General features: G+C 32.5%; 1 protein-coding gene across 3 annotated transcripts in view; it reads left to right on the forward strand.

Annotated features, from left to right (window-relative positions):
- The window catches only part of CSMD3 (CUB and Sushi multiple domains 3), an 873,364-nt gene that overhangs the window by 812,460 nt on the left and 46,353 nt on the right, over window positions 1-14,551 (forward strand). For all 3 annotated transcript variants that reach the window (XM_040979396.1, XM_040979397.1, XM_040979398.1), the window contains 5 exons: window positions 4,578-4,751; window positions 7,451-7,624; window positions 8,412-8,597; window positions 10,405-10,578; window positions 12,870-13,052. In XM_040979396.1, the coding sequence (XP_040835330.1) occupies window positions 4,578-4,751; window positions 7,451-7,624; window positions 8,412-8,597; window positions 10,405-10,578; window positions 12,870-13,052 (891 nt within the window). The remainder of the gene's footprint in view (window positions 1-4,577; window positions 4,752-7,450; window positions 7,625-8,411; window positions 8,598-10,404; window positions 10,579-12,869; window positions 13,053-14,551) is intronic.

Raw genomic sequence — 14,551 nt, forward strand, 5'->3', positions numbered from 1 at the left:
CCATATGTGACAGCACATATTGAATTAGGTAATAATGAAAAGTACTCAACCACTTGCCTGTTGGAAAAAAGGTATGTTATTTTGGTTAACTAACTTAAAACCTGGTGATTTTTTCTGAGTGGGATATTGAAAAATGTGTAGAGTAAATTGTGTCCACAAAGTCACTGATAAGAAAATGTTACATAAAGCAAAGGTGAATACTTTTTATCAACTTAAACGTATTTAAGTGTAAAAATATTCATGATAGTATTTTTTTTATAACTGTTACTTATGTAGGCATATTTGTTAGAGATATTGGATATCTAGTAATGCTTTTTGTAAATAAGGCACAGTTATTTAAACATTTATAGGATCATTGCATAAAGATAGCACATAAGTCAAATCATTAGGTACTAAAATGTGATTACATTATTAAATTTAATATATTAATATAAAGCTCTTAAATAATTGATTTTGCTGATTTCAATTACAAATGACTATAATATTAAAATTTCTATTTAATGCAAATTAAAGTAAAATAATATCTTTCATGGACATATATACCAATAAAGCTATTAATACACATTAGATGTTATTTATTAAAAATTGTATGTGACATGTGGTTTTGCTCACCTGTTAAGAACATTGATTTCGTTCCTTGAGGATACAGGCCATAACAGGAAAACTTATGAGAAAATCTTTCTTCTTATACTGTGAATATAATATGGAAACTACAGTGGTGACATCTAACATCATTTTAAAAAGAAGATGTTTGGAGAAAAGTGGAATTGTAAAACAAGTAAATCCTAGAATTTTGTGTTGGAAATATATCATACACATATGATAATTCTTCTCAACTTGCTCATATAACTCTAGACATTTGTGGCCTGATATGTTCATTAGAATATACTTATAAGTATTTCTCTACATGTAATAGTTTACTCCCATATCCCAGACATTTATTATTAGAGTTCTAATGCAAAGAATTAGCAGGGACCACTCCTAAGCCTGAAACCTGGATATTTGCTTTTGCTTACCACAAATCTCTCCTTCGTTGCAAGCTTACATCAATCCATTATTTCATATTTATCCATTTTGAAATTGCAGCAATCAGTATACTTCATTACTAAGCATTTTATCATGATTATCATTAGCTAGAGTTTAGCATTTTTGATACTGCTTATTTTTGCTTATTACATAAATTGTTTCCTCTTATTACATGTATTTTAAAAATACAAATACAGTGAAATATCTGTGTGATAAATTCTATATTGCAATGTGCTTTGAAGAGCATGCACATCTGTGTAACCAAGCCATTATAAAAATAGATTTTTAAAATTTGTACATCTGGATCCAGCACAGTAGCCTAGTGGCTGAAGTCCTAGCAATTTATACATTGGGATCCTATATGGGTGTTGGTTTATGTCCTGGCTGCTCCACTTTCCTTCCAGCTCCCTGCTTGTGGCCTGGGAAAGCAGTACAGGAAGCCCCAATGCCTTGGGACCCTGCACCCACATGAAGGACTTGGAAGAGACTCCTGGCTCCTGGCTTCAGATTGGCTCAGCTCTGGCCGTTGTGGCCACTTAGGGAGTGAACCAGAAGATGGAAGGAAGATCTTTCTCTCTGTCTCTCTTCTCTCTGTAAATTCTGACTTTTCAATAAAAAAATCAATAAATCAAAAAATGTGCACACTGTGTAACTAGGCAACAATAGCATATCTCAGAATGTTTCCTTACAACATTCTCAGGTTATTGATTTTTACGTGTTGACTATTATATCCTGCAACTTTATTGAAATAATTTATAAGAGCCAATTATTTTCTTAGCGGAGTCTTAGTTCCCATATATATAATATATAACATTGTGCCCTGTGCACACAGGGATCATTTGAATTTCTCCATTCCAATTTGAATCCCTTTTCTTTCCTCTCGTTTTTCTTTTTGTCTAATACTTACAGATAAAACTCACAGAACCATATTATATCAACACTGAAAGTGGGTATCATTGTCTGGTTCACAGATTTTACTGAAAATGTTTCCAATTATTTCCCATTCTCTATGATGCTGGCTATGACTTTGTCATATATCATCTAGTGTTGAGCAATGTTCTTTCAACACACAGTTTGCCAAAAAACTTGTTTTATCATGAAAATAACTACACTTAACAAATGCTTACTCTGCATCTTTTGATATAATCATGTGGTTTTATATTTATTTTATGCATTTGGAAGACAGATATACACTTAGCATGAGTTAGAAGGAGGTACAGAGGAAGGAAGCAAGCAAGAAGTGAGGGGACTTCACTCCTAAGTGTATCCTACTGGAGAAAGCTATGCAATGGCATGAGTGCAGAACCTATTCAGGTCTCCTTCGCGGATGGCAGGAACCAATTTACTTGAGGAAATATCTGGCATTTCCTACGGTATACATTGACAGTAAGCTTAAATTGAAAGCAAAACCAATGTTTGAACCCTGTCAAAATGACATGGGATGGGTTGCTTTGGGTTCCAAGCAGCATGTTAATAGCTGTGCCAAACAACTGCCCTTTTCATCTTTCTTATTGATGTTTTACACTGGAAAGGACTGAAAGAACAAGTTTAAAGATAATTACTAAAAACAAAAATTCTTGTTTTATTTCACAACATGTGAAAGTCATTGAGTATTTCATTGACAGATATTATCAGCTAGAAGATATTTGTGTTAAGATGTTTTATAGATTCAGTTTCCCTATTTATTATTTGTCCCTGTATTGAATGGACACTAAATATTATCATATTTGCTCTGCATCTATTGAAATACTTACATTGATGTTATTCCTTTTTAGATATCAATACGATAAATGATAATGATTAGCTTTCCACCTTACATCTTTTAATTTCCAAATAAAACCCAGATAATCCAATTGTACTCTTTTACTTATGTTACTAGAATTATTTTCTAAAATGTCATTAAGGTGTTTTGTAACTCTGCCCATGAAGGACATTTCTCTTACATGTATGTTTTTTATGGTTGTTCTTGTTTTTATATTTGCTACATAGCACATCTTGGGAATTAATGTTTTTCTTTCATCTTTTTTCAACAAGATTTTGTGTAGATTGATATTTTATTGTTTCTAAGTTATTGAAATTTGCCAGTGAAAACATCTATTCCTATGTGTTTTATACTGGCTTCTTTTTTTTAAAAAAAGTTAATATGCTTAACTGAATGACTATTAGTCTGTTGTTTTTAATCCTGTGCTAGCTTTGGTAAGTTATAATTTTCTAGGGATTTTCATTTTCTTATGCACTTTTAAAATACATTGACATACATTAATATTCTGTTTGTCAGTTTTTTAATTCCCCCCTGTGGACTTAGTGGTGATAGCACTTCATTCTTCCTTATTACATACTTTTGTTTTCCCTTTTTGGTGTTGACAATTGTGCCTAGGAGTTGAACAATTTTGTTACTAGACTTTAAAAAATTTATTTAATTTTCTGTGAGAGGCAAAGTTGCAGACAAAGAAAGGAAAAAACGAAAGATTGAAAGAGAGAAAGCTCTTCCATCTGCTGGTTCACTCCCCCAAATGGCCACAGTGGCCCAAACTGAGCTGAATCAAACGTAGGTGCTAGAAGCTTCCTCCAGGTCTCCCTCATGGATGCAGGGGTCCAAGGGCATGAACCATCCTCTGCTGCTTTCCCAGGCCTTGGTTGGGGAGCAGAATCAGAAGTTGAGCAGCCAAGACTGAAACTCATGTCCATATGGGATACTGATGCTGCAGCTTTAGGATTAGCTTGCTAACCCTTTGTGCTATAACGATTTTGATGCTATTTTGAAATAATTTTTTTCTTACTTAGTTTTCTGTTTTTTCTCTGTTTTCTATTTACTTGATGGCTGTATTGCCTTAAATATTTCCTTCTGTTTGTTTTTGGTTTTTTTCCTGTTTATTTTGTTGGTTTTTTGTTCAGAATGCTGATACAGCTTCAATTTTTTTTTTTAATAAAACAGTTAATGATCTCACTAAACACTTCTTGATTTGTGTTTTTCAAAATTATGATATGATTAATATGTATACATATTGAAAAAGTTTACAATTTCTTATAGATCCAAGTGTCATTAGAAGTGTGTTATCTTTTTTCATTTCTAAATACTTGATATCTTGTTAAGTATACTTTATTCTGTTATTTTATTTACATCAAGTGAACCAGTTTCACACAGTTCAGATTTTGGAGCTTAGTGAAAATTCTCACTCCACCCTCATCCTCCTCCCATGATGTTTTGCTAAATATCTTAAACTATATTTTTCTCATATAATTACATTTGAATTATTTTGGCGTACTTCTAAGTGAATATTAAAAGTTTAGTAATGGGGCCCAACATGAGAGACTACTGGCTAAATCCTCTCTTTGCTCCTGGCTTTGGATCTGCTCAGCTCTGGCTGTTGTGGACACTTGAGGAGTGAACCAAGATGGGATATCTTTCTCTCTGTCTCTGCTCCTCTCTATGACTCTGCCTTTCCAATAAAAATAAATAATTTAAAAAATATTTAGTAGTGTTGTTTATGCATTAAACAAACATAAAACAAATCCCAGTGTAATCATTATTACTTTTTGATTCATTTCAGCGGGTCATTGTGGAATTCCAGAATTCATTGTGAATGGTCAAGTCATTGGAGAAAATTATGGGTACAGAGACACAGTTGTATACCAGTGTAATCCTGGTTTTCGATTGATTGGTTCTTCAGTAAGGATTTGTCAGCAGGATCACAACTGGTCGGGTCAACTCCCATCCTGTGTGCGTAAGTAAGCATGGCAAAAGAAGTTAGCAACTTATGATTTCATGAGCTCACCAGTAAATAACTTTTTTCTCAGGGAGAATACATTATTAAGCCTATAGAGATGATTATAGGTAGATGAACATATAAACTAAATTCCAACAATCCATTTTTATACTGTTACATATCCTTTGAAGTGAGGTATGTTAAAGAGCATATAAAATTATTCACAAGGGTCAACATTGTGGTGATTCAAGGATGTTCCTACCTGTGTCATCAGCATCCCAGATGGTCAACAGTTCAGATCGGTTGCTAACTGCTACTGCCCTGGGAGAGCTGCAGAAGATACTCAAGTGTCTGCAACCATGTCATTCAGATGTGGTCAATACAGCCATTTGAGAGAACAAATCAACAATGCATAAATAAAACAAAACAAAACATCAACAACAAAAACCCTGAGAACTCAGCGCAGTAGCCTTGTGTCTAAATCCTCACCAAGATCCCATGTGGGTTGCGGTTCTTGCACTGGCTGCTCCACTTCGCTTCCAGCTCCCTGCTTGTGACCTGAGAAAAAAATGGACAAAAGCCCAGAGCCTTGGGGCTCTGCAACCATGTGGGGAACCTGGAAGAAGTTCCTGGTTCCTGGCCTCACATCAGCAAAACTCTGGCCATTGTGGCTACATTGGGAGTGCACCAGTAGTGGGAGATCTTCCAGATCTCCTCTGTGTGTAGCTGTGAATAAGACAAGCAAATATATAAAACAAACATTTTTTTATTATTTTTTATTTTGTTTATAATACAATTCCATAGGCTCTGGGATTTTATTTACTTCCTCCCTAAAATCCATCCCTCCTACCACACACTGGTTTAAGCAGTCGTAAGTCCATCATTTCAGTGTATCCTGCTATTTGAATGTATCCTGACATTGTGGGTACTGACAATGGCAGGTAGTCTAGCAATCTATTATCAAGATATATTTACTAGTTTCGTTCGGAGCCCATCTTTGACTTGGAAGTAGAGATGCATGCTGCATTGTATCTTCACATCTGGATAGTATCCTTTGGGAAATGGAAGAAAACATTGATGTATATTATCTGTATAGTATAAAAACAAAATGGTGAATTCAGTTTTACCAGTATTTAAAGCAGATGAATACTTTATGGTAATACTGGCTGGCACCATGATACAGCAAGCCAATCCTCTCCCTGCAATGCCAGCATTCCATATGGGCACCAGTTACTTTTGCCCCAGCTCCTTGATTATGGCCTGGGGAACAGCAGGATATGTTTTAAGTCCTTGGACTCTTGCACCCATATAAGAAACTTGGAGTAAGCTCCTGATGCCTGGCTTGCATCAGCCAAACTTTGGCCATTACCGTTACTTACATATGAGCCATTGGAGGGAAGATCTCTGTTTGGCCTTCCTTCTGTGTAATTTTGACATCCAGTTGAAAAGAAATTTTTAACAAGCGATAGGTAGAAATTTTGGTGTATGTTCACAGGAAATATTTCAGTTTATCTATGACTAATTTAATCTGTCCTTGTAAGTCCCATCACTGTCAAGTATTTCCTCAAGCACCTGGAGCTTACTAGATTTCCATGTGTAATACTTTGTTGAAATAACAGCACAGTATACCATATAGTTACCAATTTAAATAATTTTTCTTAACACACACCTTATCTGATGATTTAAAGAGAACAATATTCTACTTGAATCTATCTTAGATTTTTTTGGCCTTCATTGATATTCTAGCATCAAATAACATCACTGTTATTTTTTTTTTTACTTGTGGAATGATGGATACTGGAAATAAGATTTTGGGTGTTGAGGTAAATTTTTGTTATCAGTATTTATAAACAAGAAGAAAATACAGTTAAATTTCCAAGTGAGTGGGTTGACAGTAACAGTGAAGATGAAAAACAATTGCACCTAGGTCATTTCACAAAGTATTCAAAATAACTATACATTTTTGCTGTGCCTAATTACTAAGCGCTACACTATAGTTGCTCCGATTAATGATATGAGATGATAGAATAAATTAGTTTTTAGAAATGTAGAATGTTTGGGTTAAGCCAGAACTATGTATCTGTTAGGATCATAACATAGGAAGAGTAATTTATCTGAGAACAGTATTTCTAAAGAAAATTGCATTAGGTTTTCAAGTAGCAGTGGTGACGAGAATAGAACCAAGTATTAAACTCATATGTTACTTTAGGAGAACAAATCACAAATACAAGCGTCTATATATTTATTTATATTATCCATAAATGTTGACCCCCATAGGTAATCTTTTTAAGCTATTTCAAAATTTCGTGTACAAATATTCTCCAATATTTTAAATTTCACACTGAACTGTGGAAAGAAAATTGGGTTGGTTTTGTTCCTTTCTGTACTAACGTGTGAGATGAAATTTAATCATTCCCTAAATTTCTTTGAATTTCAGCATTAGATAAGACACCAAAGTAGAAAGAAAATGAAGTACCATAAGATATCTGTGCAACACTTCCATAAAATTACCGATTTTAAGTAATTACTGACATAATATTTCTATTAGATGATTGTATAATTCTGTTTCCTTTGTCTTAGTAAAAGCACTATGTATCTTCATATAAAGTGGTCTTCTTTTTACTTTGTTTGAAAAGATAAAATACAATTGATGTGTGATATATGGTACCTAAATATTCTTCCATTTTGTTTTGTCCTCTCCATCCCAATGCTGTTAGCTGTTAGCTGTGGTCACCCTGGCAGTCCAATTTATGGAAGAACAAGTGGTAATGGATTCAACTTTAATGATGTGGTAACATTCTCTTGCAATATTGGGTATCTTATGCAAGGACCGACAAAGGCACAGTGCCAGGCCAACAGACAGTGGAGTCATCCCCCTCCTGTGTGCAAAGGTAAATGTCTAACTGGATTCTACTTTGAATCACAGTTTAAAAAAATGTGTGTGAATTACACCGAAACAGCTTAAGTAAAACAGTACAGTTTTCAGTCAGTAAAAGATGCAGTTCGAGTATTGATGTCATCTCAATGGCAAATCTTTCTTCATTTTCTCTAACTTTTCTTTTTGAAAGCTGTTAACTGGCAGATTTAATCTCTTCTTACTTTGTTTATAGCCCTGTACCTATGTTATAATTGTATATTAAAAGTTACAAAATTTTTGCTTAGAATTTGTTTTATAAACAACATAACTTAATATGCACATTTATTTTTTCCATACTTTTTCTTTAAAAAACATGCTTGAGACCTGTATTATCTTAAAATCTGGATCAAAGCTTTGCTTTTTTTCTGTTAAAACAGGTTATAGCTAATTCTATGGTGATATCTAATATGCAAAAAATAGTATATACTACATAATTTCTGATAAAATACAACTGAAGTGCTAGTTTCTGTTTTTAATTGATGTAAGCATTGATTAAAAGTATCATTCTCTAAATGTGTGCCCAACTTAATGTTTATGGAGCTGCTATTGTTCAGAACATTTTCCAGAACATTTTTTAAACTTTCCCTATTTCAAATCAATCATGCAAATTTAATCCGTTATCAAGATTTTCTATTAATTAATCTAGTATTAGAATTCTTGGTTTTTTTGATTGTATTTTCCTTTGAGATAGACTATGAGTTTCTTAAAAAGCTGTGCATATTATTCCAAACAAATCTTACACGTTTTATCACTTCCTTAAGTGGTCAACTGTTCTGATCCTGGAATTCCAGCCAATTCCAAAAGAGAAAGTAAAATAGAACATGGAAATTTCACCTATGGCACTGTGGTATTCTACGATTGCAATCCTGGATATTTTTTATTTGGATCTTCAGTTTTGATATGTCAACCGAATGGACAATGGGACAAACCTTTACCAGAATGTATCAGTAAGTAGATAATGTGAATTGTTCTCTAGGAAAAGATCAGTGAAGCAGTATGGATGTTTACTCTCTTCGTAATATTAAGAAAATCTGTAGTTTTCCTTTTATTTTATTTTGAAATTGAGCAGCCCACTATCCTGCAAATTCATTTGCTGAAAGCCATTTTTCTTACATACATTTGTTTATCATGCTTGACGTTTGATCACAAGTGTATAAAAAAAAATAGGCTTTTTTTTTTATTCCATGCTGTCCCCATCCCAGAAGAGGCTTTACTTTTGCACTAACATTTCAAATTTGCCTAAGACAGAATTAGTCTCAATATAAGCACCAATCAGTTCAAGAATATTTGATGATATAATATTATTGAAAACCTACTAGCCTAGTATTGAAAACTTATTCTTACTTACCAGTACATATATTTATGTATGCAATAATTACTAAGAAATGTCACATTTTAAAACAGCAACTAATCAATGATTGGGTCTTTGTTATTTTAGGAATTGTAATGTATAAATAAAATTGATTTTACCAGAATTGTATGTAATACCTATAGTAAAAAATAATTTAGCATACATTTTTAAAAATTTTTATGAAGACAAATTGAGAATTGCTAAATCAATCATTATATGAAATATAACTGGATACTAGACAGCATCCATAAATAAGTTTTGTGCAATAAATATTTGGTTGTGCCCAGTTATACAGTTATTTTATGATCATAAATTTAGAAGTATTTTCATTATATTAATGATGTGAGTTTTATAGCTTTTTGTGTCAAAATTTGATTTAATAAAAAACTTTTGCTATTTCTACAAAATTTTAGATATTCTGTAAATAACTTGCAAAATAGTCTGCTTATTGAAATTTATTTCCTTTGAAAGACATCTAATTATTTAAAGAATTCATTTGCTTGAACTTATGTAATTTCAATATTAAAAGTCTTTAAAATACATAAGCCTTAGGTTCTTTAACTCTCACATACTTTCTACCTTTTTATTCTCTTCAGATCTGCTTTGTAATGAACTAAGTACTCAAATGTTTTATTAAGTTTATGTCTCCCTATGTAATGTTTGTTACCTTAGAGATATAAGATATTCATTATGTTCCAGAACAGCTTATAGAGTGCAGATTAAATTCAAAATTTACCTTGTGATTTTAAGAAATTTCCTACAGTTTGATTCATCTTTTATTATGACTAATTGTGTGTTGGTTTACAAGCCACTGAGTAATACCTTTGCGCGGCATAATTTTTCATTAGCAATTTGAGATAGAAGGAATTTGGACAATGCATTATTACTATACTAACAACTACACATTCAGCTATAATAAATCATTTTCATTTTCAAATCTCGTCCCTTCCAATTTATTTAGTGCCTCATGTTGAATATTAAATGGCTTTGATGTGTGTGTGTGTATGTATGTGTGTGTGTCTTTATTTAGCAATTCACATCACTTATCCCCCTAACTTGCACATCCACACTTTAGGATGTAAACACACTTCAGGCAAATTAACATGGACACTCACCTCTCACACTATACAAGATTTGTTATAGTTAATTATTTTTTATGTTAGCTTTCCAATGTTTCTGTTATACTCATCTCCAAGTCTAACTTGATTGATAAAATAACTCCTATAGCTGCAAACTCCACTTTATTTTTTAAAATGTAGTTTAATAGTTGATTTATGTAGACTTCACATTTTGAGGGAAATTTTTACTTCTGATTTATTGTATCTAATTTCGTAAACCATTTGGTGCAGGTTGTTCGATAGGAGATATAAAAAAATTTTATATTCAATAATTATGTATTGTAGTGATTGACTGTGGACACCCTGGCGTTCCTCCTAATGCAGTCCTGTCTGGCGAGAAGTATACTTTTGGGTCTACTGTTCACTATTCCTGCACAGGAAAGCGTTCCCTTTTAGGGCAGTCATCAAGGACATGCCAATTAAATGGTCATTGGAGTGGATCACAACCTCATTGTTCAGGTAATACTTGGGAAATCAGACAATACACTGGGAAATCATGATATCATTACTTCAAGAAATATACACAAAACAAATGCATAAGACAATACATTTTTCTTTAAATATTTGCAAAGAGGGGCAGTTATTTGGCACAGCAGGACACCTGCATCCCATTTTGGATTGCCTGGTTTTGGTTCCTGGCTCTGCTTGTGGTGCTGGCTTCCTACTTATCTGTATTTTGGAATGCAGAAGGTGATGAAGATGTAGTTGGGTATCTGCCACCCATGTGAGAGACCCAAATTGAGTTTCCAGCCCTCTGCTTTGGCCTGGCCACAATCTGGCTATTGCAGGATTCTGGACAGCAGGCTAGCAGATGAAATATGCTTTTCTCTTTCCACAAAAGGAAACTATAGTGTTTTTTTTTATTTTGTTTTTATTAGAAAGGCTGGAAAATTGCTTACAAATTTATTGAAATATTTCTAAGTTAATATAAATGCAGAGTATAGACTACCACTAATTTTGCAGATGATAAATTACTTAAGTACGTTTTGAACAATGTGATATATAAACTTAATAATTACTTGGTTTGAAGATGGCGTACTATCAAACAGATTTGACTCATTAAAATGGTGGAATTGCTCATTCTAAAGCCATATTTTGTTTTTAGCAGACATCAAATATTGTTTTCCCAGACAATGCTATGTTAATGATTTTCTTCCTGAGCTCAGCTGTCTAGCTTCTTAAGCAATTGATTACTTCTTGGCATGATTTGAAAATAAAGTACAAAATGTTTTAATTAAGCTAAACTGGCAAGTTTTATGAAAATTATTTACCTATTCATTCATTAATAATAATCAACACACAAAGATCTCGAGTTTCATATTAATAGAGCTATGTTTGAATAAATTATTATGTTACTTTAAAATAATTTGTTCACAGAGTGTTTGATTTTTTTCTGAGATATTTAAGCTACTGCTTTTGTTAAGAAAAAGCTTTGCTTTTAGATCTAGGATGACTCGACAATCAATATGTTTTATTTTCACGCATCAACCAGATATTGTACATTTTCTGTCTGCTCTTTTTAATTACATATCTTTTACTTTTTATGTTACTTTGACCCTGTAAAGATCTTGCTGGTGGTTTAAGAAGTTGCTTTGTGTTGTTTTTACTTTTCATGTTTTACCTTAGATGTGAAAGTTGTGTGCAGAAATTCGTCTCTGAATCTTATGGTAAATAATGGGTAACACATATAAAGTCACTTCCTGGGACTTTTAAATCCATTTTTAAATGTTACCACAAAATTGATTTTGATAATGAAAGTTTACCTTAAAATAACTCATAGTATATTAACTCTCAGCTAACTGGCTATATATAGTTACATACACGCAATACACAAACTACTGCAGAGTTAATAAAAATGCATGGGAATATTTAAAAGTGAAATTCTGGTGTAAAATTTTGTGTGGTTATTAGAACTACATTACAGAAAATGAGTAAACACAAATTTACAAATAAATATATGTATATATGCATAGAGGGCTTCAAACATTCAGGCCATATACAAAAGGCACACAGAGAACATTTTCAATGCTTATATATACAGCTCCTTTTTTCATCACGTATTAATGCTATATCAATTCTGATAAAAATTAACTTAGTATTAAAAGAATTGAGTTCGTATTTAGTAACTCTTTAACACTGAAATAGAAATTTGTGGAAGCTTGGTGTGAAAACAAATTGTTATTGGAAATTAGAATTTAATTTTTTTGGTTGCTGATAATCTTTTTCATATATAAGAAACAATTCATCCATGTTTAGTTACTAGTAGGCATTGTTAGAGAAAATTAAGGGAAGAAATTTTATGCTATAGAAAGAACCATACTGTAGGAATTATGTATCCTAGTACACTAGTTTTAATTTTTACTAGTAAAAATTAAAATAGTCAGTAAAAATGAAATTTCTAGAAATAATAATGTAGACTATTAATCTTATTTTTCTATTTTAATTTTGTAAATCCATAGCATTTGTGTGCATATTGTTTTCAGTTATAAATTTTCATTAGCTTGGTTGTCAGCGAGGCTTTGGAAATATTACTAATGAAATGTCTCCAACCATTTATTGTCTCCAAATAACACTGACATGAAATGACACCGTGCCGTGTGGCCATTTTATTTTTCCTTTAGGCCTCCCTTATTACTTCATGTTAAAATATAAGTTACACAAACACAGATGCCTACCAGACAGTTCACCTAAACTTTAAGCTTCGTAAATGCTTATTGAAATATATTAACTTGAAATGTACTGTATTCCAGGTGATGCTACTGGTGCATGTGGTGACCCAGGTACTCCTGGCCATGGGTCTAGACACGAGAGTGATTTCAGAACTAAAAGTATTGTGCGTTTTGCCTGTGATACTGGTTATATCCTGCATGGCTCAGAAGAAAGAACATGTCTAGCCAATGGCAGTTGGACTGGAAGACAACCAGAATGTAAAGGTAATCCAAACTAGAAAGTAAATATATTGTGCTTACTAGAATTCAATGTGTGTTCAGATTTAGTTGATTACTGGTAGGGAAATTACTCCCACTGGTTTATTCCAACCTCAGCTATATAGTAAAAGCAGTAGTATTTCCATAGCTATAGCACTCTGAAAGAGAAATGTAAGTGGGAATTATGTATTTTTTAAAAATTATAGTGATCAATCATACGTAAAAATTGTTCATAACATAGCAGACATTTAGACTGAAAATTTAAAAGAAAATTTGCTAAAGATATGTATTATGATGTGAGCTTTGGATGACATAAGAAGGATGTCCCTTGGATTAGAGGCTTGGTTTGATTCTGATACAACTTCTGGCTAATACGCACCCTGGAAGCACCTGGTTATGACACAGTATGTCGGTTCCAGAAACCACCCTGGCACCTAATACTGTATTCCCAGTGCTTGCTTTAGCTTGATCCAGACCTGCAGTTGTGGACAAAATATTATAAAAACATATATATAACATATGCACATAAATAATGTGTATATATGAAACATTATATGAACAGTTGTGCTTATAATATTTATTACAGTAAATAACATGTTAACATATAGATCATTAAGCAACATGAAAAAGTAGATATTATGAAACAACATTTAAAATGATTCAAAATTGAACTATATTAAAATCTTGGAGAATAATATTAATTTGAAAGGAAAATTAAAGGAACAAATAAAAATAATAGAGTACAATTGCAAAGTTAATAATAGTTGTTCTGTTACAGAAGATTTGAATTATTGCTACACTATTCAACAATTTATAATAGAACACACAAGTTTTCCTAGAATGTGAATAGAACACATGTAAAGATAAAAACAGAAAATAATGTATTAAAATGACGATGTAACTAATATACAGATAAATGAAAATGTAAATAATGTAGCATTTATGGCGAACACATTTTGAAAAAACCTGGTGGCAAATGGTGTCATATAGGATTTGTGAAAACAACCAAACTTTTGGCAATATTTTTTACCAATGGATACTGTTACATTGAATGTAATTTGAAACCAGTACTTGTTAATTTTAAAATTATATATAAGAATTAGAATCATTTAGTTGCTATTCCTTTCAACATTTATCTTAAAATGTAGGAATTATATAGAGAGCTGTATATGTGTTTGTATGTTATAAGTCATACTGATGAAAAATTATCCCAGTGACACTCAGAATTGGTGAACTAATTAGTATATACATTATGGGAAAACCTTCAATCACCAGTATTATTGCAGAAGCTATATTGTTGAGGCAAGTATTATATAGCAGTGCTCTAAGACACTGCTTGTATTGTCATTGTCTTGTATGTGTGCCAGTTGAGTTCTGGATGCTGCCTTTCCAATCCGGCTCCCTGATAGCATTACTAGGAAAGCAACAGAATAAGTCCTTGGGCCCCTGGATTCATGTGGATGGAGATCAAGGATCCCAGCTCCTGCTTCTGGCCATTTGTTTCA

Source organism: Ochotona curzoniae, unplaced genomic scaffold (genome assembly GCF_017591425.1).
Source record: "Ochotona curzoniae isolate NIBS_2020 unplaced genomic scaffold, NIBS_Ocur_1.0 contig_3190, whole genome shotgun sequence".
Classification (NCBI taxonomy): Eukaryota; Metazoa; Chordata; class Mammalia; order Lagomorpha; family Ochotonidae; genus Ochotona; species Ochotona curzoniae.